General features: G+C 42.3%; 3 protein-coding genes across 5 annotated transcripts in view; 2 read left to right on the plus strand and 1 right to left on the minus strand.

Annotated features, from left to right (window-relative positions):
- The window catches only part of snrnp200 (small nuclear ribonucleoprotein 200 (U5)), a 35848-nt gene extending 28180 nt beyond the window's left edge, over positions 1-7668 (plus strand). Inside the window, exons 32-45 of one of the 2 annotated variants that reach the window (XM_048523134.2) lie at positions 176-367; positions 913-1091; positions 1355-1506; positions 1903-2011; positions 2935-3043; positions 3179-3368; positions 4232-4396; positions 4614-4735; positions 4831-4974; positions 5096-5272; positions 5755-5915; positions 6412-6493; positions 6584-6676; positions 7154-7668. In XM_048523134.2, the coding sequence (XP_048379091.1) occupies positions 176-367; positions 913-1091; positions 1355-1506; positions 1903-2011; positions 2935-3043; positions 3179-3368; positions 4232-4396; positions 4614-4735; positions 4831-4974; positions 5096-5272; positions 5755-5915; positions 6412-6493; positions 6584-6676; positions 7154-7303 (2025 nt within the window). In that variant the 3' untranslated portion in view covers positions 7304-7668. Of the gene's footprint in view, positions 1-175; positions 368-912; positions 1092-1354; positions 1507-1902; positions 2012-2934; positions 3044-3178; positions 3369-4231; positions 4397-4613; positions 4736-4830; positions 4975-5095; positions 5273-5754; positions 5916-6411; positions 6677-7153 lie in introns of both variants that reach the window. The other variant, XM_048523132.2, reaches the window with a different exon arrangement.
- Positions 6275-13759, minus strand: ciao1 (cytosolic iron-sulfur assembly component 1). 2 transcript variants are annotated; one of them, XM_048523143.2, is made up of 8 exons: positions 13567-13759; positions 13320-13468; positions 11775-11886; positions 10454-10542; positions 10062-10263; positions 9189-9276; positions 8507-8760; positions 6275-6657 (listed from the first exon to the last, which is right to left on the minus strand). In XM_048523143.2, exons 1-7 carry the CDS (start codon positions 13703-13705, stop codon positions 8526-8528), a joined length of 1014 nt encoding a protein of 337 aa, XP_048379100.1. In that variant the 5' UTR covers positions 13706-13759; the 3' UTR covers positions 6275-6657; positions 8507-8525. The 2 variants fall into 2 exon arrangements, with proteins under 2 accessions (XP_048379100.1, XP_048379101.1); XM_048523144.2 differs by having other exon boundaries at positions 13624-13747.
- Positions 13760-13867: 108 nt separating this feature from the next.
- tmem127 (transmembrane protein 127) lies at positions 13868-17821 on the plus strand. Its single transcript, XM_048523142.2, has 3 exons — positions 13868-14258; positions 15446-15610; positions 17030-17821. The coding sequence occupies exons 1-3, from the start codon at positions 14018-14020 to the stop codon at positions 17335-17337; spliced, it is 714 nt and encodes a 237-aa protein (XP_048379099.1). The 5' UTR covers positions 13868-14017; the 3' UTR covers positions 17338-17821.
- The last annotated feature ends 400 nt before the right edge of the window (positions 17822-18221 follow it).

Below are 18221 nucleotides of genomic sequence, written 5' to 3' on the forward strand. Positions count from 1 at the left end.
TGCTGTTTGTTTCAAGATAGGAGTTACTGGGTGACAGACTGAAGTCACATTAGGCATCTATATAGAGAACTGGATGGAGCAAAATATTCTGCTTGAAATTTGTGCTTAAATTACTCCCATCTCTGCCTTAGTTTTTGATTTTTTTTGTCATTTGATGACTTCTCCAAATTTTCAGCCTGTTTTGGAAGTTATCTGCTCCCGAATGCGATACATCTCCTCCCAGATTGAGCGGTCCATTAGGATTGTGGCTTTAAGTTCGTCGTTGTCCAACGCAAAGGATGTGGCACATTGGCTTGGCTGTAGCACCACAGCAACATTCAACTTTCATCCCAACGTGAGACCAGTACCTCTGGAACTACACATTCAGGTACGATGGTGCAGGTTTGGGGAGCTGAGTGACCTTTGTTAACCGGGCTGTGAATTTGTCTGAAACTTGAATCTCAACTTCAAAGACAGTACAGAATAAATTCCAGAAGATCCAGATATTTAATTTAAATCCACTTGGTCAAAAACAATAAAGGAACAAAATTCCCACTGAAAAAGGTGAGCACAATTTCCTCAAGAATCAGTGAGAGAGCACTTGAAGTGAAATCATGGCATGGCTGTCCTAGTTGATGCAGTAAGTCATTAAGCTGCCCAACCAAATTCCATCTCTAGCACTGCTGCTCGGTGTTTCTGGAAGGAGCAATCAATCAGACATGGAGCATTTGAGTGCTATCTGGTGACTTTCAGTCAAACATTCAGTGTCAAAATGAAACACCCTGCAATCACTCACTGTGCGTTGAGTCACAAATGATGTATGAGGATTGGAAAGTTGGTCATTATCAATTAATACTCTAGGAGTGATAACATGGTTAATAGAGAAAAAGAGGAATGGAAAATGAGATTTTAAACATTTTGTTTTGAATGCAGGGCTTCAATATCAGCCACACTCAGACTCGCTTGCTGTCCATGTCCAAACCTGTCTACCATGCCATCATGAAGCACTCTCCCAAGAAGCCAGTAATTGTCTTTGTGCCCTCTCGCAAGCAAACGAGGCTGACTGCCATTGATATCCTTACGTTCTGTGCTGCTGATGTCCAGCCACAAAGGCAAGTTAAATTAAAGAAGCATTTTTTTCAAGAAATAAACAGCAGTTGTATTTGGAAATTTTGGGGACTCAAATTCCATTTGTTCTAAACCGTTTCAGTTGGTTCCTCATTTTTGAAATTTCAATGAACAAAACTCCATAATTCACCATGTCTCATTTAAACAAGTAGTGAAATTTTTGGAAGGTGTCTAGATTCCTGATATATGAATTAGGTGACACTGATCTATGTGAGAACTAATGTTCAACCCTACTTCCTGTCTGCAGATTTCTACACTGCACAGAAAAAGACTTGGTTCCATACCTTGAGAAACTAAATGACAACACTTTAAAGGAGACCCTTGCAAACGGAGTTGGTTATCTGCATGAGGGGCTCAATCTGGCTGAGCGCAGAATTGTCGAACAGCTCTTCCGCTCTGGTAAGGATGCTTTTGATTGTCATTACGTGCAAGGACAGGTGTGGTAGTGACTCATGTTAACAACAGAATTAGCGGATTTGGTACAAATTCTAGCCATGAGATGTGAAATTTATATTTGGCTCAGGTGAGTGAGTGTTCACCTGTCCCATAATGCACTGATTTCCCTCAGCAAGTGACTTGATGATTTTAACCAGTTATTCCTCTGTTCGTGAAGTTCTCCTGACCCCTCCCTGTACTCCTTTGTGAGGATTGTACATAGGAATTACAAACTCGGTTGTATTCGTACATAATTGGGACAAATGTTACCACTGTCTAGGTGCTTTAAATTGTGGCCAACTGCATAAAAATGATAAATGTCAATTAATAAACTTCAACAATTCTCCCCTTTTTCTACAGGTGCAGTGCAAGTGGTAGTAGCCTCAAGGAGTCTCTGTTGGGGAATGAATATCTCCTCTCACCTTGTAACCATCATGGATACCCAATATTACAATGGCAAAATCCATGCGTGAGTATTTCCTGGTGTAGCTTTCAATTCTGTGTGCATCCTTTGCTTGTATAGTTTTAACAGAATGATCCAGAAGTCCTACTGAGAGACTGTATCACCTTGAGTAAACTGAATGGAAGAGCACCCATTTAACTCGCAATCCTTGCTTTTACCTGTTGTGTCAATAATTGGAAATCTCAGGGCCTGCAAAATTTCTGAAGCATTCACAGCAATCAGCCAGTACCTGGAATATTTGATTTGTTTGCACTGGATTTGACCTCGTTGATTCAACTGTTTAAATGTAATTCATTTTGATTTATTGAACTGAAGGCTGATTTGTAAAATCTTGCTTAAGAAATTGACCTTTTCTGCTGTCAGTCAAATTTGAATCCCTCATGCAGAAACCAGGGTCTCCCTTAAAATGTCATGCATAATTTTGACTGGATCCTTTATGAATAATTTTATATTTACTATCATACAGTATTTGCTGCAAGTTGTGTTCAAGATACATAATGAACATTTAGCTCATTGTCTGTCCATTTGGAATTGATCTGATCAGTTTTATAACACCACTTATTCCCATTTGTTCTTCAAGACACTAAGTAACAGAGGGGTCTTGTAATAACCATGTGTTGAACACCATGACATCTGCTGCCCTGCAGTTCTGAAATCTATTGGGACTTAGCAATTATTACTAAATTTCACAGTTCACTTCGCATGAGAACCTTTTTATTGGCTTCACATCAGGTGCTGTACCTTTGAGCCCCTCCCAGAATTCCAGCAAGTTTGGAGAGTACATCAACAATTCCAGGTTTCTTTCTTGTGCAGAGCATGTTTAGGGCACAACTCAGTTCACTTTAAGTAATCACAACCGGTAAATTCATTTCTGTTTCTGCAGAAAACTGTATTTGGAAATTGACCAGCGCATATTTGTTTGGTTTCAGGTATGTGGATTATCCTATTTATGATGTTCTACAGATGGTTGGGCGAGCTAATCGTCCCTTACAAGATGATGAGGGGCGATGTGTAATTATGTGCCAAGGGTCAAAGAAGGTGAGGATGATTGACTGGTTCACAAATGCCTGTGTTCAAAATAGTTCCTGTACTTTCTCTGTGCCTGTCTGCATGTTGCCAGGATTTGCACCACACATGTATGGTTACTAAAGTTTGACTGATCCTTTGTTCCAGGATTTCTTCAAGAAATTTCTCTATGAGCCACTGCCAGTGGAATCCCACCTTGATCATTGTCTACATGATCATTTCAATGCTGAAATCGTTACGAAGACCATCGAGAACAAGCAGGATGCTGTGGATTACCTGACCTGGACCTTCCTTTACCGTAGGATGACCCAGAATCCAAACTACTATAATTTGCAGGGTGTGTATGTGCATGATGAATTGGGAAGAGAAGTTCAAGTCATTCTGATGCCAGAATCTGACAGACCTATTTCTGCGCTTTATGATTCTATGACTCGATAATTGGTTCACTGGGTTGCGCTTCCATCTCTTTATCACAAGATTGTAGGTTCAAGCCCCAGTTTATAATTTAGGCTGCTGTTTAAGGGCAATGTTGAGCAAGAACTGCCATCTTTCGGGTGAGGGATTAACATTCCATTCTTTGGAGATGCACATCCCAAAGGTCCTGTGGGAAATGACCCAGTGTTATTAATTACGCCTCATCTTAGATGACTGAAACAGATGACTTGGTCATGCATTGCATTCCTTAGGTTCCAGTGTTGATAACTCTTACAGAAGACTAAAATGGTGTTAAATTGCTTTGGGACATCCTGAGGTTGTGACAGGCTCTGCATCAATGTAAGTGTGTATGATCTGCTGTAGTCAGTCTTCTCATATAAAATGTTTTCGCAGTATCCATCCGATTTGCAAAAGGGCTGGTATAAACCACTCTGACCACAGAATTGTGATCAGTCAATATCTTAACTTGGCTAACCCTCAAATTTTGTGAAGGGTGATTCTGACAGACATGGGTGAATACTCATGCACTTGTGAATCAAACTTGTCCCCTACCAAAGGGCAGAGATGTTCCCTGAATTAAGCAGGCAGTATATTTTACGAGGGGCCAAGATTTTAGGTGATGTTACATTTACATATAGAAAATATTTAACGTCAGTATTTATCTGAACCTGCTCCACTTTGCCAACTGAGTCTCGGGTATGATGTGATGACATTTTCTGGAGCACTTGGGTTTATTTATTAATGGCATCTAATTTCATGTTTCAGGTGTGTCACACAGACATCTTTCAGATCATCTTTCTCAGTTGGTGGAAAATACTCTGAATGACTTAGAACAATCCAAGTGCATCAGCATTGAGGATGAGATGGATGTGGCACCACTGAATCTTGGAATGATTGCAGCTTACTACTATATCAATTACACCACAATTGGTGAGTGCTGCAATGTCACGGAGTTGAGGTGTGTTGTTGCCATCTCACAATCAATTATCTTCAATGATGAGTCAGCAGTCTGTTGTGCAATCTCCTTGTAGCATTGAGTACGTGCGTGGCCAGCTACTAGATCATAACATATTACAGTGAGCAGAGTTGCTAAAAACATGATTACATCACTGACTTTGAAAGAATGAGTTTTGTGTTTTGATTTCAGAGCTGTTCAGTATGTCATTGAATGCCAAAACAAAGATCCGAGGTCTGATTGAAATCATCTCCAATGCTGCAGAGTATGAAAATATTCCCATTAGGCACCATGAAGATAACCTCCTGCGACAGGTCAGTGCATACAGAGAAACGCGCATGTCATGTCGTGAGAGTCAGTGGTCACATTTCTGTTACTTGAACTTTGTTTCTACGTCTTACTTTTACAGTTGTATCAGAAGGTTCCTCACAAACTCAACAACCCAAAATTCAATGACCCTCATGTGAAGACAAACTTGCTCCTTCAGGCACATCTTTCCCGCATGCAACTGAGTGCCGAACTACAGTCTGACACAGAGGAGATCCTCAGTAAGGTGAGAAGTGAAACTGAAAGTTGAAGTAGTCAAATGTTATGACATCTACATAACAATTGTTATGCTCCACCCTGGAGCCTTCATAAAGGGTGTTAGCCTGCACTGTTTTATCTTCTAACAGGCAATTCGTTTAATCCAAGCTTGTGTGGATGTACTGTCCAGTAACGGCTGGCTCAGCCCAGCTCTGGCCGCAATGGAACTGGCCCAGATGGTGACCCAGGCGATGTGGTCCAAGGACTCCTATTTGAAGCAGCTTCCACATTTCACTTCAGAACATGTCAAACGCTGTACTGACAGGGTGAGGATAGTGAATTCTGTGACAAATGGCTAAATATGGGACGAGGCGCACAGTTATGTTGGCGGGATAAATTAAAAGGCAGGCATTGAGCACTGTTCAGACAGTTTAAAGACATAGTTAGGCTTACAGTTGTACTTATGCAAAGAGTGCAGGACCAGACAGCAGCAACTATCACAGCGGACTAAGTGTTCAACTTGGCCAGCTTGTATTTTTTTAATGGTCTGTATTGGCAAGCACCAAGTTAGTTGGGATTTGGATTGACTTCACAGCACGGGGATAAAAGAACAATTGATGAAATGAATGAATCAGTAACTTTGAGCGTCTGACATTAATTTTTTTTTTCTAAGTATTTGGTTGTCTGCTTATGAAACTTGTCAGAAACGTCATCTTTGTTGCTGTATTAGGAAAAAAAACTAGTTGAGAACTGAGGTGATCTCCAGGTCTGAATTTGAGTCATGTAACATCATGCAATTTTCTTCCAGGGGACTGACAGTATTTTTGATATCATGGAAATGGAGGATGACGAACGCAATGCACTGCTCCAGCTCTCTGATGCACAGATGATGGATGTTGCCCGGTTCTGTAACCGTTACCCCAACATTGAGCTTTCCTATGAGGTGATTGACAGGGAAAATATTAAAAGGTAAGTGTTGTAAATGAAAAATTACCCGGGCTCAGAGAGTGTTACGCCCTTTTCAGGCAGGATGTGAATTTAAATCAAGCCCAGTCCAACTGCAGAGATTAGCATCAAAGTTCCTATTTGTCCCATGTTTTTCACGGAAAATGACTGCATGTTGCCAATGACAGAGGGTAAGAATTGAACATGTTTGGTAGTTACAGAAATGGACATTACCAAATCTTCAACAGATGAGGGTTACATTTTTATTCACTTGTGAAGGAAGTCTCCAAATCCAACATATGGACTGAATTTTTCCAATGGATGGCTACACAGAGGATACTGGAAGCTGAATCTCCCATAGTTTGATGGAAGGAAAGTCAGGAGCAAGTTAGACTTTATTTTATTGGGTCAATGGAATTGAGAGAGTTGAGCATCCCCAACTAACAAAAGAAATCACAGAGATTGGAATAGTTATACAACTTCCAGATACTCATCTGAGATAATATGCTATTTTGTTCAGTGGTTCCTCAGTCGTAGTGATGGTGCAACTGGAGCGAGAGGAGGAGGTGACTGGACCTGTCATTGCACCCTTATTCCCTCAGGTGAGTCCATTTAGCAGGATGGAAATTATTTCCAAGCATCCATCTTGGATTCTGATGTTTTCTGACAAATTTATGTTCTGTCTCCTTCAGAAACGCGAGGAAGGTTGGTGGGTGGTGGTTGGAGACCCCAAGACAAACAGTCTGATATCCATCAAGAGACTGACCTTACAACAGAAAGCAAAAGTGAGTGGGGGATGGGAGGGATACTGAATATTTTAATCACGTGCGCTGACTTGGAACTGCAAGGTATCTGATTCTACAGCATATTTTTCTTCGATGTGGATTCAAAACTTTGTCAGTTAGACGAAGGACACAGATTAAAATGAGGAAACATTTCTACCTGAGGTGCAACAAGTTCGCAACTCAGTTGTGCATGTTACAGAAAATTTCTGTTAATCATGCTATTGATGATGTGAGATAAAGGTAGGCTTAAAAGGAGTGATAGGCTCCTTTTACATAATTTCAACATAACTTGCTTGAGAGCCAGTTTCCCTGAGCCGTAAGTTGGAATGACGTACAGAAATGCTCCATTCTGTGCTGTTACAGTAACATGACTAACATTTTGCCCTGTTAACCACAAGCAATTTCTGTATAGATGGAGTCACCAGTAACTGACTTGAAGGTGAGCAAATTAATAATGGTTGTATTTGTGTGTTTTAGGTAAAACTCGATTTTCTTGCACCAGCTCCAAGTACCCAACATTACACACTGTATTTCATGAGCGATGCGTACATGGGCTGTGATCAGGAATACAAATTCAGTATTGATGTCAAGGAAGCGGATAGTGAAGGCGAGAGTGACTCTGACTAAGCATCCACGTGCGATCTGTGTCATTGTAAAAACTTTTCTGAAGATCTTCAATGATTGAGAGATGGGTACATGCTATTCTTCTGAAATGACTGGGGAGCACGTTCATTCTAAGCACCATGGCTTGACACTTCTGTTCAGTCTCTACAGTTTAGAGCAATGATTTTGAATGTAGAGTTGCAATAGTTTCATTTGTTATACCTGTTTTACGAATTGTAGTTGGATCTTTGGCTACCTGCATTTTTTTTTAACCCTTACATGCCCCTTGGTAATGTACAGTTTTTAAGTGTTGTTCAGTCTGAAGTGAGCTGAAACCTTAATTATTCTGATGAAATGTTGGCCAGAATAAATGTTTAATATTAAATCCACTGGTTTCTCTTAGAATCACTTTGTTTCAAATGACAATTCCCACATTAGTGCTTGGCCCCTGTTCGGCTGTTAGCGGTCCCTTGTATCCAGTTCTTTTGCATTTCTTTCCATGTGAAGGATTGTGGATTATGATTGATCTTTACCAAAACTACACATTCAGAAATTGGAGCAGTGTGATTCAGTTTGAAACTTACGGTCAAGAACTGTGAATTGGTAAGTACCGATTTATAATTCTCAGAAACAAATGGAATGAAGGTCATCTATGCTGTAGAAATCTTAGTTTAGGAGTGTGTAAATTTTAACTATCTGTCACAGGGCTATATGCATGAGCTGGAAACAGTTCAAGAACCTGCCATCATCCTCCAGCCATCACAGCATTTAAAAAAGAAAATTCAAACTGCATCTGAACATGATCGCATCTAGTGTTGTAGTGCAGACTTACGCAAGGGAAAACTTGTAAAAACCAGAGGACTAGCACTGTTTTACTCATTTGATCAGGCCTGTCGGAATGCACAAATACCATTTGCAGGTTAAGTATTTGTACCAAACATAAAGCTTAAAAATCTGCAGAATTTGTTTCAAATTTCAGATGCACAACACTTACTTGTGTACAAGTCTAAAGTAATTTTGATTGTCTTCCAAAATGTATAAACAAATTGTTTTTAATTGTTAAGTTCTATACAATTTATTAATCTGCAGAACATGACCAGCAACTGGCAAAATAATTAGTGCAAATGTGGAAATGGGTACATGAAGTAGTCACGGTGCATAATTCCAGACTGGACAGTGCACATGCAATGCAGTTGCGGAGGATAGTTGCATTGGCACATAGCATACCTCTGAATGCATGCTTGCACTAATCTTCGAACTTGTACACCCAGATAGCAATGTCCCCATCGTCACTGCAGGATGCCAACAACCCTGGCTGCTTGGGGTTCCAAGCCACACAGTTGACATCCTCTGTGTGTGCCTTTGGAATGTGAGCCGTGAGTGAAAAGGTGGGTTGGTGGAGGTCCGAATCAGGGTCCTTCTCAAATATCCGGATTGCATCATCACCGCATGCAGTTGCTATTGCATCCGTCATGTGACACCTGAAAGAAAGAGGCAATGTGAACAGGTTGCTCAGCAGTTATTGTGCTAAGACTTGATGAAGATGTTCAAGATCAACGGTTTTGTATCACAGTGCTTAGTAATCAAGTAAACATAGATGTAGGTTGCTTGGTGAAAAGCCAGAAAGAGAAAATGTTTTCTTAAATGCACCAAGTCAGCATACAGAAGCAACAGATTAAATTTAAAACTGGATAAATAAATTTGGAGAAACTGGCTGAAAAGTGAATTCTTCAATGGATGGCTCCACATGAGATCAAAAAGAGGCATTGAGCCCAGTGTCTCGCAACTATCCTGTTTCTTCTCACCAGTTAGAATGAGGGTGGTGTTGGTGTGACAGTCATAAAAGCATTTGAAATGGGGAATTTGCCATTTGAAAAGGTTACTGATGGAATTATGTCTTTGAACTCACCAAGAAATGTCATAGATAGGGCGACTGTGGAAGCCAGATAGAGTGCAGATACATTTCCAAGAAGGATCTGATCCACTGCATATCACGCCTGCACCAAAAAGATAATGAATTAGCAAGTCCACGTGAGACTGATTCCCACTGCACAATCAAAACGTTGCAATGTTTCAGGTTGGAAGGACATTTGTAAAATATGCAACACTGTTTTGTCAACAATACAAAAACCTTTAAAGAGGAATCATTTTTAATTGGCCTCTTGAAATATTAACTCAAAAGCCACCTCTTCTGTGACCCAATAACCTGAGACAGAACGGGATGGACTGAAATCTTCTCTTCTAACTGTATTCCAAGTTACAAGCCTCACTTCCAATCAAGATTAGAGAACAAGTCTCTAATACGACTCGAGGTGATGGTGATGAAAATTCGTGGGTCAGGAGCCCTGGCAGTTGAACCAGCAGAGCCCAGCACGGGAATCCACACAAACAGTAGTGGAATACTTTGTCACAGCTACAGCGGGGTCTGGAAGCTCAGGGGATTTGGGTGTCCAATGGAGTATCCGGTGTCAGGTTCTTTCCACGCTGAAGTGTTATTACACACAACTGATTGCTTCTTTTACTCACCACTCATCACCCATCTTCTCAATTAATCAGATTACTGACAAAGCCCAAAAACAACAGTGTAATGTGACCAAAAGGTGAGGGAGGGGGTTGGGTGCCATGGAAGGGATTAAATCAAAATCAAGTTGAAGGGGGTAGATAACGCACTCCACCCTGCAGTTGCACCTCTCTCTGAGGGTAAGTGTCATGAGTTTTAAATTTAAACATTTCACAAGATGATATGATAATTATAACATCATGCTCAGTTCAGTTACTCTACCTTGTTCATTTCCAGGCCTGTATGCTTTCCAGACTTTAACAGTTTTGTCATCACTGCAAGATACCAAATGCTCTCCTGTTTTATCAAATGCGATGCTCCAAACTGTAGACTCATGACCTTCAAGAGTGTTAACACAGACCCAGTCATCATCTTCCTCCTTATACAGCTTAATGCTGTTATCATAGCTTCCAGAAGCCAGGAGCTAGTGTTGAATTCAAAATACACATCCACAATTACTTGTGCAGTCCTTATTATGTCAAGTCTTTGAAAAGGTACGTCAGTATCTTGCTCATAAGACAACATATCCAATCTAAATCAGAAAACACGGACATTGCAAATAACTAAGTACAGCAGTTGGAAATGTCAACGATGTCGTTCTTGTGAACTCTTACCTCTCCATTTGGGTGCCAAATTACATGTTTGACATCCTGGGTATGAGCATTCAGTACACTTACACACTCATAATCATCATCTTCATCCACTAAAAGGCAAATAAGAATGTCATCAATAGTTTTTGATATAGAGTCCTTACTCCGTGGACTGAGCTGTAATCCTTCAACACAGTACACTACCAATTTCAGACAGCTGAGAGTCTGTGACAGGCCTATAACAGGTTTATAAAACCATACACAGCATTTCTGTTAATTTCCCCATCAGTAATAAACAAGTCATAACATCTGCATGATGAAACAGGACAAGGAACTGGTCCTGGAGTCTATTGCATCACCTGATTAGTTTCTGAAACTGTTAATGCAGTTGGAACATTATTCTTCAGTATCTCAGACTCAATCTCATCATAAATCAAGTTTTGCAATGGCCACACCTTTTGGGGCAAAAGGGAAGTTACATGTTTAAACAGTGCTCTGGATGGAAGTTATGTCTTGGTTTAGCCAGTGACTAGCCCTGAAATGTTAACTCTGAATTTTTTTTCCCCGCAGACGCTGCCAGATCAGCTAAGCTTTTCCAGCATCTTCTGTTTTTGTTCCTGATTTACAGCATCCGCAGCTTTTTCAGTTTTTATGTGAAATCTGATTCTATTTGACTCTTGCATCCACTCAAGGTTTATTGTGCCTTTGTAACGTTTTTCTCCCATCTACATTTTTTTATGTCTTGTGCTTCGTTATCATTGAGACAATACATGATCTTTAAAGGAGTTGATGGCAGAGGGTTGACATCATTACAATCGGAATTGACAGGCCAAGGTCAACGTTCTGCAGAATGTGGGTTTAGAACAGGACAGCCAGTCAAATTTAAATTCAGTTAACAAAATATGGAACTGAAAACAGATCTGAGCAACAGTGACCATAATACTATTAATGTGTGTATTAATTTGATGGATGATTTTTGGCTATGGAAACCTGCAATTCTTACTAGTTCACCAATCACAGTCATTGAGTCTTAACAAGTTGGGACAGCCCATGAAAGAATACACCCTTTATACAAATTATCAATATCGTGGGTGACTTTTAAGGCTCAACAGCCAAGACATATCTCATTGAATTATGCAAATTTCAAGTATAAAAGAGGCTTTCCAGCCCAGCATGTTTGTGCCAGCTGAGTCTGCTTTTAAGATTCAGAACTTCAAGTGCATCTCCACCAACTGTTTAAAATATTAAGCGGTTTCTGCTTCTACCACCATTTAAGACAGGTGTCTCGGGTGCTTTTTACAGAATGGCATTTTCAAAGGGTATTCTATGCAAAATATCTTCTCACCTTCCCAAACCCATACACTTTTATCCCGGCTGCAAGTTGCAAGGAGATTGCCAGATGGAGCCCAGGCGACAGATTTCACTTCATTCTCGTGTCCTTCCAGTGTTGTCAAAAGCTATGAAAACAAACACTAGGCCTGAGAAACAAACGCTCAAACTTATACCGAGTCCATTCCATTCAAACAGTTCATAGAAGACCCAATGTAACTAACAACTTTATCTCATGTTTTAAGCTGACACAAGACTCAAGTTATAAATAAAACTGCTGCCAGAAATGTCGCCAGCATTATTTTGAAAACATTATTTCCAAAAGCCGTTTCAGAACGCAACGATAGCAGTGGGTTTGGCAGGGTGTTCTGCTCATCTGCGTCTTGCAGACTGATAAAAGCTGTACAGCATGGAAACAGACCATTCAGTCCAACTCAGCCAGATAGTCCAAATTAATCTAATCCTATTTACCAGCATTTGGCCCATATCCCTCAAAACCCTTCCTATTCATATACCCATCCAGGCACCTTATAAATGTTGTGACTGACCCAGCTTCCACCAGTTCATTTGGCAGTTCAATCTGTACACGCACCACCCTGTGCATGAAGAAGTTGCCCCAAGGTCTTTTAAATCTTTCCCCTCTGATGTTTAACGTATGCCCCCTAGTTTTGGACTCACCAACCTTGGGTAAAAAAACCTTAGCTGTTCACCCTATCCATACTTTTACAAACTTCTATAAATAAGGTCACCCCTCAACCTCTGACATTCCAGGGAAAACAGCTCCGGCCTATTTAGCATCTCCTGATAGCTCAAAGACTCCAACACTCGCAACATCCTTCTCTTACTGACTAAAGATCTGTCTCTCATTCTCAAATACGTTTAATAACCCAATCTTGACAGTTGTCTGCAGTGAAGAATTTCACAAATTCACTAGCCCAGGGGAGAAGAAATTCCTCCGTTTCTGTCTTAAATGAATGATCCTTCATGACAAGATTCTGTCCTCAACACCTATTCCCCAATAAAGTGATTTTTTTAAATTCATGAACAGGGTAAGGGCATCACTAGCTTGACTGCATTTATTGCCCATCCCTAATTGCCCAGTGGGCAGTTAAGAGTCAACCACATTGTTGGGGTCTGGAGTCACACGTATGCCAGACCAGGAAAGGATGGCAGTTTCCTTCCCCCAAGGACGTTAGCGGACCAGATGGGTTTTTCCTGACAATCGACAATGGATTCACGATCATTAGATTCTTGATTCCAGACATTGAATTCAAACTCGACCATCCGCCATGGTGGGATTCCAACCCAGGTCCCCAGAACATTATCAGAGGAGCAAGAAAGTTTGACGTTTCGTGTCGGGTCTCGACCTGAAATGTCAAACTTTCCTGCTTCTCTGATGCTACTTGGCCTGTTATGTTCATTCAGCTTCACACCACGTTATCTCAGATTCTCCAGCATCGGCAGTTCCCACTATCTCTCCCCAGAACATTATCTGGGTCTCTGGATGAAGAGTCCAGCAACAAAAACCATGAAGCCATCGCGGGAGTTCAGAGTGCACTACCTCAAATGCGGCCTCCTTCTTCCTCCAGATGCAGGTGGTGGCGTCGAAGCTGACCGAAGCCAGGTAGGTACCGCAGGGCGACCAAGAGACCTTCCGCACGGTCCGCTGGTGCCCATCTTCCAGGAGGCACTTGCACAGCCAGGAGGCCCCTGGGGGGTGTGGAAAAACAAGAGTCGGGAGAATGAAATGCGGTTGTCCAGGCCTCGTACCCCCCGCCCCGGCAGATCAATCGGGAAGCCGCCCGCACCTTCTCTGGCCCAGATACGCACTGCCCGATCGCCTCCACACGAAGCCAGCAGCGTACCGCTCGGGCTCCAGGCCACATACCAGGCCCGGGAGTCGGGATGCGCCAAGAAGCGGGACTCGAGCGTCAACCGCCACTTCATCCCAGGCGCGCGTGTGACCTCCCCCGAACCAGAAGCGCCGTCGCCACACCCACTCCTGCTCCGGATTGGTTAGAGGTCTTGCCCGTATCCAGTTTCTATTGGCTAAGACCCCCGTCCATCAAGCGCAGATATCACCAATCACCAAGGCGCAGTCTGGCCCAACAATTCAGACGTCACATCCGGATCGAAAACGGATGCGAAACTGATGGCTGCGCTGGAATCGTTTATTGTCGTCGTCGTCGTCGTCCGTTACTGATATCGGAGTTTCGGTGGTTCGTTGTTCTCTTGTGGCGGCCCAGGCCGGAAAGGACAATGTATGGACCTGCGGGAGCCGGTCTGTCAGGATCACGCCGGCGTTCCGGAGCTGGGGGTGCTCTACCGAAGCAAACGGAGCGGAGTTTGGCGTCGGCGGTGCCGGGCGCGCTTTCGGTGACTGCGCTGTGCACGGCGCTGGCGGAACCGGCCTGGCTGCGCGCGCACGGGGGTATGTGCCCGCGGCAGGAGCTCGGTGTTGCGGATGTCCTGGGACGCCTGGACTCGGCCCTGCTGGAAGGTAATGAACTGGGAAGGTAATATGTGAGCGTAGGTGGAGACCGAGAGGAGAGGGCGGTGCTGACGCTTCGGCTCGGTATCGTCGGAATGCATTCCGTATTTCCTCTTTCACTGCCTCGATGTTGGACATTTTAGTTTCTCAAGATTGTAACTGTGTCAGATTCCCTGACCACACTCGAAGGATAAATTGGGACTTGTTACTTGTCCACGATACCGAGGGAAAAACGCGCATTTCACGACGACGAGGTGTCCCAAATCCGGCAGCGCAGCAAATAAGGTCCCAGTGACCAGATCGTCCGAAACCCTGTGGGGGAGGGGGCCATTTGGTGCCTCGAGTCAATACAGTTCCTCCGAAGAACATCCCATCCAAACCCCGCAACTTTATCCCTGCAAGCCTGTATTTCCCATGGCTAATCCGTGTAGCCTGCACATCCTTGGTCACTACGGGCAATTTAGCATGGCTGATCCAAATAACTTGCATATCTTTTGGATTGTGAAAGGAAACTGGAGCAGTTGGAAAAAAGCCAGGCAAACCTGGTTAGAATGTAAAGTCCATACAGATTCACCCGAGGGTGGAATTGAACCAGAGCTCCTGGTGCTGTGAGGCAGCAGTGTTAACCATTGAACTACGTGATACTTTAATACCAGATACTGGTCAGAAGTCGAGCGATTTATTACTTGTCGTTTGAAATGGTGCTTTGTAATATGTGTTGTCCACCTGAGAGAGGCTCCATTGTGTCTAGAGGGCATGTCAAACCACACAATACTCCCTCAATTGAGCAGTGAAATGTGAATCTTTGTTGTGAGTCCAACAGTGGACTTGAGCCCATAACCTCTGACTCAGAGGCAAGAGTCTGACCAACAAAGTACCAACTGATAAGAAATAAATTGCTGGAAAATTCCAGCAGGTCTGGCCACATCTGTGGAGCAAAATCAGTGTGACCATTTGGGGTCCATTGACCCTTTTCCAGAACGCTGCCACAGAAATCCATTTGCAACATGAATCTTGACATAAGGAGGAAGATTTTCTTCCCTCTGATGTTAAACAATGAGTTGAAGTTAGTGGAAAGTTACAGTCATGGTTTTTAAAAAAACCTTCTGTTTTATTTTAGTTTCAATGATCTTGAATTTTGCTTGATTGTTGATTATTTGGTGAAACGGCCTGACACTCAATCTTTTGGTCTCCAGATTACTGTATGAACCATCAGACTGTGCTCCTGTTGCGGGTCATTGGTGCCTTCTGTTTCCTGGGGATTATTTGCAGTTTGTCTGCTTTTCTCCTTGATGTATTTGGACCAAAACATCCAGCTTTGAAGATTACTCGTAGATATGCCTTTGCTCATATTCTCACAGGTATGTCCAAGTGAAACTAGATGTTTGTAAATGTGATATCTTGATCTGGCTTTATTTTTAACCCTTAAACCACCATTATGCAAGGTGCTTTTGAAATGATTACATCCTCAGAAGGAAGATGTTTCTACTTTGTGAATCAGCATTTGTGGCATTAATATGAAGTGCATAAGTACTTGGTGACTTCCTCCTTCAGCTCTGCTGCTGAAGTGCATGAGCAGGAGGCCCTTCATTAGCATATTGTTTTTTTTCTTTTGAGTACATATTTTTTCCGTCTTTCTAAATGAAACATGACTGTTGATGCTGTAGATCTGAAACAAAAATGAAAATTGCTGGTGAAATTCACGTCCAGTAGCGCTTGTGGGAGAAAGTAGAGTTCCTGTTTCAAGTCCCGTGACTCTTCATCCAAACGTTCTGAAGAATTGCTCTTAATGTCCTCTAAGTAATTAGGGATGGGCAATAAATGCAGGCTGAAGCAGAGAATGCCCATGTCCCATGAATTATGTGAAAGAGCTGTTTGCCTGTGTTTATTATTCAGAACTGACTAATCATAATTGTTCTGCCATTGTTTGGTGCAGGGTTGTTCCCTTTCTTCATAAGGGGTGATTTGGCACTGCAGTAAACATGAATTTCAGAGAAAAACTCCAAGCGAACAAAGAATAATGCAAATAAATAACTTAAAATGGCTGTAAAAATGTGTCAAACATCAGATGTTCAGCTTTTGGGGTGAGAATCAGGATAGGGAGTGGAGATTGAGCTTGGGCTTGGTTGAATTTAAAACAAATATCAACCAAAATACTCAGACTTGGTATTGCATGCTTCCAGCTGACTTCAGTGGAGTTAGGAGAAAAGTGGGCATCAGGAGCAGGTTACATTTAAGCTTGTGCTGTTGCAACCCGCTTTGTGGGTATGAAGTTGAAAAAAGGAGAAAATGATTTCCGTGTACCCACTTCGCTGTGAACGTTTACCTGTTTACACCTCAGTTCACTCGGAGACAAGATTGCAGTCTTACCCTAGTGTCCTTACTCCATCTCTTGTCCCCTTCCAACCACTTGTGAGCACTCTCTTTGCATGTACAAACTCTGTTGATACACATCACTACCCTTTCCTACTCCAGTTCATGCTACCCCACATGCGTCTTCCTTCCTCCTTTTTCCCGGTGAGAATGATGGCTTTGTTTGCTAGGCTTCCAGTTAGACCCCAGTTGTTTCCCATGTTTCCTGCTGATTGGTTCACTAAATTGTCTGTACTTCGAGGAGCATCTCATTGCATAACCTTCCAATTCTGTTTGGAATCCTGGCAACAAACCTTATGGTGTTGAAGCCTGGTGGATAAGGATGAATTAGCCATGAGTTCTGTTCAGATTTTGTTCTGGCACCCACCATCCTTGCTCCACTCACTGTCTTTGTTTGTTGTTTGCAGTTCTGCAGTGTGCCACGGTGATTGGATTCTGCTACTGGGCCTCAGAATTAATCCTCGCACTTCAGCAGCAACACAAAAAATATCATGGTTCCCGTGTCTATGTGACCTTTGCAGTTAGCTTTTACTTAGTGGCAGGTGCTGGAGGAGCATCCATTTTGGCGACGGCTGCTAACCTCCTTCGACACTACCCAACTGAGGAAGAGGAACAAGCACTGGAACTGCTATCAGAAATGGAAGAGAACGAACCGTATCCAGTGGAATATGAAATTGTCAACCAGTTCCAGCCTCCACCTGCCTACACACCCTGAATCTCAGGGCACGTTATTTTCTCATCTCAAGTCTCACTTCACTTGACTGTTCAGACATGTTCAGTGGAATTCTCAACCTCAAGCACTTCACTCCAACGCCGCCTCATCCTTCCTGCTTAGAGGCCGAATCCTCTGATCATCTCAACTACAAAAATGTTGGTTATATTTTCAGTGAATCAACTTGTTCAGACATGTTATGGTGCTTGTCTAGGATAGGTGATACAAGAACCTGGGTGTTCTAGCTCAGAGGTAGATATACTACCCCTGAGTCACAAGACCCTACGAATATGTTTTTGTGCTGTTGAGGGTTGATGAGACCTTTGAGTAAGTTGGAGTTGACTTCTCAAGTGACCATATTTGTAAAAGAGGCAGTACCTTTTTCACTTCGGAAGGCTGTATTTGAACATTTGTAAAGTTGAACATTTTATAGACTTTAAAACTTTTAATGCTTTAAATAAACTACAATCATGTGCTTTTGTTATTACATTGCTCTGGAAGTATTTGAATTAGTCAAAACAATTTGATTCTAAAACGTGTTAGTGTTCTTCCAAAAGGATTTGGACATTTTCTGCCCATAAATCAGTATTGCAAGTTGCCGCAGTCGAAAGGATACTGTCTCTGATTTCTTAGTCAGAAAGTAAGCATCTGCTTGTTTGCACCTTAGCCTTTAATCACTTGCACATTTTACAGCTTGCCTCATTTACACAAAGGAAATAGTTTTCAATTATTCAGTAGAGAGATCAAGGGAGTCTTTCAGAAATCTTTTGGGGGCAGGGAAATTTACAGTTCACATTATGGAGTTGTCATGCTGCTGAACTGACCAACTGGGATTTGTTTACCTTCAGTTTGGTTGCTTTGCTTGAAGTTTTTGTTCCCTCTCCTAA

Source organism: Stegostoma tigrinum, chromosome 40 (genome assembly GCF_030684315.1).
Source record: "Stegostoma tigrinum isolate sSteTig4 chromosome 40, sSteTig4.hap1, whole genome shotgun sequence".
NCBI lineage: Eukaryota > Metazoa > Chordata > Chondrichthyes > Orectolobiformes > Stegostomatidae > Stegostoma > Stegostoma tigrinum.